Source organism: Lactuca sativa, chromosome 3 (genome assembly GCF_002870075.4).
Source record: "Lactuca sativa cultivar Salinas chromosome 3, Lsat_Salinas_v11, whole genome shotgun sequence".
In the NCBI taxonomy this organism is placed as follows: Eukaryota; Viridiplantae; Streptophyta; class Magnoliopsida; order Asterales; family Asteraceae; genus Lactuca; species Lactuca sativa.
In genome coordinates this window covers 108,345,781-108,352,723 of record NC_056625.2, presented here as the reverse complement: position 1 = coordinate 108,352,723, position 6,943 = coordinate 108,345,781, and the positions used below count along the sequence as shown (strand labels likewise).

Sequence of the window (6,943 nt, the reverse complement as noted above, 5' to 3'; positions counted from 1 at the left end):
CATAGATATTATAGTTAATAATTATACAAAAAATAATCCACAATTTTATTATTTTCTGCATTTGACTAGTACGTGTCTTACACAAAGAGACATTGACTTTTAGGTTGTGTCCTTGTGGATTCAATTCTGTTTCCGTGATGTGCTATTCTTTTAGAACAACCAAGCAGTAATAATTTATTTGTTTTAGATGTATCTGACATCCTTTTAACACACACACACACACTCATAGACGCACATTTATATATATATATATATATATATATATATATATATATATATATATATACAATAGTAATTGAGTCTGCGCTTTGCTGCGGGTTTGTAAGTGTTTTTGTTACGAAAGTAGATGAGAAAAAATCTAATTATATATACTACGGGGATACTGAATAGCAACGAAAGTTTAGAAAACAAATGAGTGAAAGTGAAATTTTCGAAAGTTGACGACGGAGGGGGTGAGAGTGATATTTTAAAAAGTAAAAAGATGGAATATATCACTTTATAAAATAGAAGGGTTCCAAGTGATGGATAATGCAAAGTTGAGGATAAAAGATGAAGAGGTAAAAGTGATATTTTACAAAGTTGGAGGTGGAGGGGGTGAAAGTGATACTTTAAAAAGTAAATTGATAGAAATATTATCTTACAAAATAGAGGGGTTGCAAGTAATAGATTATATAAAATAGTATCAGCTATAGTGATTTTTTTTCTGTTGAGAGAGTAAAGTAAATTTCTAAAAGATAGAGGGGTGGAAAATGCATTTTACAAAGTATAGGAGGAAAAATCATATTTATATATACTACGGGAAAAACACGAAAGTTCAGAAAACAGAGGACTGAAAGTGATATTTTAAAAAAGTAAAAGTATGAAAAAAAAAACCATTTTACTAAATATGAGGCTTTAAAATGACAGATTATACAAAGTTAAGGGATTAAAACTACACTTTTAGCATTGATATGCTTGTAGAGTGTGCATTACCAATTGTACTATTCACTACAATCAATTTTAGTGAATTTTACAGAACGGAGATAAACATAAAAACTAATGAGAGGTGAAAGTGACATTTTACAAAGTTGAAGGTAGAGGGGTGAAATTTATATTTTAAAAATAAAAGGGTTACCACTTGTACTAATAGTTACAATGAACGGGGACGGGAATAAATACAAAAATTTAGAAAAAAAAAGAGTAAAAGTGATAATTTATAAAGTTGAAGGTGAAGGGGGGTGAAGTGATAATTTACAAAGTAAAGAGAAGAAAAATATCATTTTACAAATTAAAGGGTTTACCTCTTATACTATTAGCTACAATAAATTTTACAGGACTGAGATAAACACAAAAGTTTACAAAATGAAAGGGTGAAAGTGATATATTACAAAGTTGAAAGTACAGGGAGTGAAAGTGATGTTTTAAAAAGTAAATAAATAAAAAGTATCATTTTACAAAGTAGATGTGTTGCAAGTGACATGTTATACAAAGTAGAGGTGATAAGTGAAGGATTTAATTTGGACTTCGTGCATTAAACACTTATACATTATGCACATATATATTTAGCTATAGTACTTATTACTCACAAACGAAAGTTTAGTTTATATATATATATATATATATATATATATATATATATATATATATATATATATATATATGGGTATAGTGAATATACCTAACAACCCTATATAAGCTTATATACCTAAACCTTATACTACGTCGTTTTACTGCTATCTAATGAAATCTCGTCCAATTGATTTTTTACTAATCTAATTATTCTTAATTTTAATTAAGAAAACAACTTCCAAAATTATTTCACAAATACGTGATTGTTACCGTCGACTGTTGCTGTTTTCTTAATCGACTATATGATTGTTTGTGGTAATTATTATCAATCGATTGGCTTCTATTTTCTGGTTGATCACGAATTTTACTTGTCAAGTGATTGGTGTTGCTGGTGCGAAACTGGTAATTACGACATCAAGCTTATCTAATTCTTTATTTTTGTTTTGTTTATCTTGAACGTCATATACGTTATTAAGGTTCAGGCATACATTAATGGTTGTTAATGGAATTCATGTTTGATCTTGTAACCGCTAGTTCCACTAATTTAATGTTTTTTTATTTACTTCTCACTGGAGTAAACATATATTGCAATAATGGTGTTGATCAATTGAGTATTTAATCAACGTGTATGCATTATTTTTACTAATATATTTCGATGGAATCTTGTATAAATTAAGGGTAATAATGGAATTCACGATTGATCAACTTTTAACCATTAATTCTAATAATTTTTTTGTTTTTACATGTACTCCTCACGATAGTAAACCGAGATTGCATTAATGATGTTAATCAGTTGATTTTTTAATCAACTATTATGCTTTAGTTTTACCAATTTAATATATTTCCATCTTGCTCAGGTTAATTAGTCTTGATATATGATTCCTCTGCATATTTAATTTAATTACAGGTCATGATGGTTGAAATTGAAGAAGTTGATCAACCTAGAGAAACACATGTTATTGATGATAATGAAGCAAATGGAATGGTAGAATGTGATGAAGGTAAAGGTATTGATGAAAGTATAGTGGGAATGGTTTTTGATACACCTGATGATGCATATACATTTTATAATGATTATGCGTTTTTACATGGATTTGGTATACGTATTGATACCACATTTAAACATAAGACGACAAAGGAGCCTTATCGGAAGATATATGTATGCGATAAAGAAGGTTTTAAATGGTTAGACGACAATGCTTCAAGTGGAATCGAGAAAAAGCGTCGTAGAGATGTTAGAACCGGATGTAAAGCCGAACTTCGAATTTCAAAAATGAAAGATGGTAAATGGTTTGTAGACTCGTTTAAAGACACACACAATCATGATTTGAGCATGACACCAACGAAGGTGATGAAGCATCGATCTCATGGCAAGTTCCATCGTACAATGGAATGTAAATCTCTTATAGTGCAACTAGGTCAAGCAGGATTGAGACCTTGTCATGTTAAAAAGGCTATTAATGGAATGAAAACGTCAACTGTGGCTGATATTACTTCAAAGTAGTGTGCTGATGTCTTATCTGAGCAACGAAAACAATACAGAGGAAAGGAGTTTTATGGACTTATAAAACATTTCCAAGATAAAGCCTTATTGGATAATGACCAATACTTTTATGTGGATTTGTGTGATGATGGGTCTCCTAAAAATATATTTTGGGCTGATGGAAGATCAAGAGATGCCTATACTAAATTTAGCGATGTTGTTGTGTTTGATGTCACTTATATGACAAACAAATTCAAGATGCATTTTGCTCCTTTTGTTGGTGTTAATCATCATGGGCAATCTATACTTTTTGGTGGAGCGTTGCTAGAAAACGAAAAAGAAGAAACTTTTGAATGGTTATTTGAGCATTTTCTCAAGTGTATGTTTGGCAAATATCCGAAGGCAATCATTACTGATCAAGACAAAGCTATGGGTAATGCAATAAAAAAAGTTTTTCCAAACACTCGACATCGGTTTTGTGCATGGCATATTAAGAAGCATGAACAAGAACACATTAAACCGTATGTTTCCCGTTATAGTGATTTTAAGGAATCATATACAAAATGGGTAAATCGTGACACCATTGAAGAATTTGAAACTAGGTGGGAAGTTATACGTGATAAACATAGATTAGAAAAAAATTGTTGGATAAGCGATATGTATAACCAACGGATACATTGGGCTAAAGCCTTCTTGAAGGATGTTTTCTTGGCTGGTATGACTACAAGTGGACGGAGTGAGAGTATTAATTCATTTTTTGATGGATTTGTTAACTCAAATACTATGTTGAATGAATTTGTAGTGCAATATGAAAAAGCAGTTGAGTCTAGAAGGGTTGCCGAAGAAGATGAAAACTTCAAGACTATGAACTCGAGACCGATTCTTTCTTCTCTTCATCCAATCGAAGAAAAAGCAGGCGAGTGTTATACTAGAAAGATTTTTGATATGTTCAAAAAAGAATGGACAGAAGCTACTAGCAATTTAACTCACGAGACTATAAGCAAGAGTACTGAAGAAATCAAATATCGAGTGGGGCAACTGAAAGTTGATAAAACATATTGGCGTTATGTGACCTTTTGTTTTTCTAATGAAGTCAATGTCACATGTTCGTGTTCTAAGTATGAGACGGATGGGATTTTATGCAAGCATAGCCTATATGTGATGAAGAAGAGACATGTTGATACACTACCTAGTCGCTATATTTTACATCGATGGACTCTTAATGCTAGGTATAAGGTGGGTAATGGTAGAATCGGTCTTGAAGAAATGAACAATGGAAATGACGTTAGTGCCTTAACATTATGGTGTGTCCGTTCAAATTTCACGAAACTAATTGAACAAGCAAGAGACTCCCCTTTGGAGATAGAAAAAGTCAATAAGATATTGATAAGTCTTTTACATGATTAGGAAAATCGGAAGAAATCTATTACAGTTGAGAATACATCTCAAGTTTCTTGTGCGGGAATTTCACAGGTAGATATGATGCCTCAGTTATCTATCCGGGATCCTCTTGGTCCAACTAACACAAAAGGGCGTCCTAAAACTGCAAGTAGAATAAAGTCTTTTTTAGAAGCGCCGAAAAAACGAACATGCTCTTATTGTCAAGGATTGGGCCATTATGCTACTAGTTGTTCAAAAAGAAAGGTACTTATAACATTACATTAAAATTTTGAAAATATTACAAGTATTATAAGTATATTAACAATTTATTAATTTTTTCATGTATCAGGCTGATGAATCGGTGCAAGAGAAACATTGATGAGATGCGATGAATTGTTTCAGTCACAAATGGAAAATATAAATGCTTCATACTATTCTGTTTTGGTTACCTTTTTCTTTTGTTTAGGACCTAAACATTGTTGTTGCTGTTTTGGAATGAAAATTTCGGATGGTTAATGGTTTATCTGTTCATAATTAAAGTAGAATGTTATTTTGTGTTTAAAATGTAAGTAGATAGCTATTATGTTTAAAAAATGAAAGTGTGATTCAATTATGTGTTCAAAATGAAAGTAGTAGGTTATTATGGGTTAAAAGCATAAGTAGGATGCTATTATGGGTTAAAAACGTAAGTAGGATGCTATTATTGGTCAAAAACGAAAATAGATTGCTATGATGGGTTAAAAATGAAAATATATTGCTATGGTGGGTTAAAAACGAAAATAGATTGCTATTATGGGTTAAAAACGAAAGCAGGATGCTATATTGGGTTAAAACGAAAGTAGGATGTTATATTGGGTTAAAAACAAAAATAGGATGCTATTTTGGCTTTTTATGTTAAAAAAAATATAAGCAAGTTGTTATTTTTGTCAAAAAATGTAAGTAGGTTGCTATTTTTGGTTAAAATAGTAGGACACTTAAGACTAAAGTTTGAGGGATTTGAACAACAAACCACATCATGTAAACACTAATAATGCAACAACAAAATTTTCAACATTTCATTGAATATTTCAAACAAAAAAAGTTCTACGTTCTTTATACATGTATGTGCAATATTGATGAACAACATACAACATATTAACTTTTAGACAAGAGGGCATAGGCCCATCTGTTTCTTCTACACACAATAAGACCAACATGTATGGGTCTTAATTAATCATCACTCCACTTAATTCTCTCTTTTGACCCCAACTAGCATTATATTCTTCATTCTTATTGTTAGGAAGTTGATTGTGGTGTCCTCTTCCGTTACCCACCTGAATGCATGCATGGACAAAAGAGTCATTTCACGTAGAGATTAGGTTAATAAATAATCATACAAACAAATTTCCTCATAGTATGGACAGAATGTAGTCACAGTTGTACATTGGTCAACGGGTAAGAAGAAGAAAAAAACCAACAAGTAATTAGCAGTTATCAAATATGAGAGAAGGGAAGCGATGGGGATGGTAAACTCTCGCTTCATATACCACTGAATATTATAAGAAATCGATTCATAACTAATAAAAAAACAAATGATAAGGGCATAGTGGGTCATCATTTATTTCATTGATTTTGTTAAAGTTAATTAGTGTTGATTTATGATTCCCCTGTTATTTAGTTTATTTATTGAGGGTATGATGGTTGATATTGAAATGATGCTTAGGTACATCAACTATATACAAATCCGAATTGTAAACTCACACTAGGAAATTAAATGTGGATGTAGATGATAAGTGGTAAGTCAATATCCTTGTTTGTGTAGGGCTATTGAGCAACCATTGGTCAAAAATAGCTATTAGGCATTTTCAAACATCTAATAGGCATTGAAAACCAACTTGAACAGAACAATTCTCATTAACATAATTTAGCCCAACTTTTGACGACCTAAATATGTTAGAAGAATAGAAGAATACGAGGTGAAATACAGCTTCATGGCGGAAAACAAAAACAAGAAAAATGCAAAATTGATAAGGAATTGAACCTCAGATGCGATAAGTGGGAAAAATGTTAACTTACGCCATCACTACTGATGTCGACCACTTACCCGTCGCCCCGGTTTCTTCTACTAAACCCCATTTCATTTTACAACGTGTTTGCTTACGACTGCAACTTAAATCAGATTAACCTCGTTGCTTTCGGTGATTGGTTCGAGATTTCGTGATCTCAGATCGATTCATCCTCCATGATTTTATGTACACTGATTAGAAAAATTGAGATGTAAGATCGATTTATGTGGATTTAATAAGGGGTAGTAAACACCATTATTGCAATATATGTTTCCTCCCGTGAGAAGTAAATAAAGAAACATCAAATTAGTGGAACTAGCGGTTACAAGATCAAACATGAATTTCATTAACAACTATTAATGTGTAACCGAACCCTAATAAGGTATATGACGTTCAAGATAAACGACGCAATCACGTATTTATTAAATAATTTTGGAAGTTGTTTTCTTAATTAAAAATTAAGAATAATTAGATTAGTAAAAAATCA

At 31.5% G+C, this 6,943-nt stretch overlaps 1 protein-coding gene across 1 annotated transcript; it reads left to right on the top strand.

Moving 5' to 3' along the window:
* The first annotated feature begins 521 nt into the window (after nt 1–521).
* LOC111898659 (protein FAR1-RELATED SEQUENCE 7-like) lies at nt 522–4,790 on the top strand. Its single transcript, XM_052769785.1, has 5 exons — nt 522–659; nt 2,456–3,048; nt 3,091–4,315; nt 4,439–4,675; nt 4,761–4,790. Exons 1-5 carry the CDS (start codon nt 522–524, stop codon nt 4,788–4,790), a joined length of 2,223 nt encoding a protein of 740 aa, XP_052625745.1.
* Nucleotides 4,791–6,943: the final 2,153 nt, after the last annotated feature.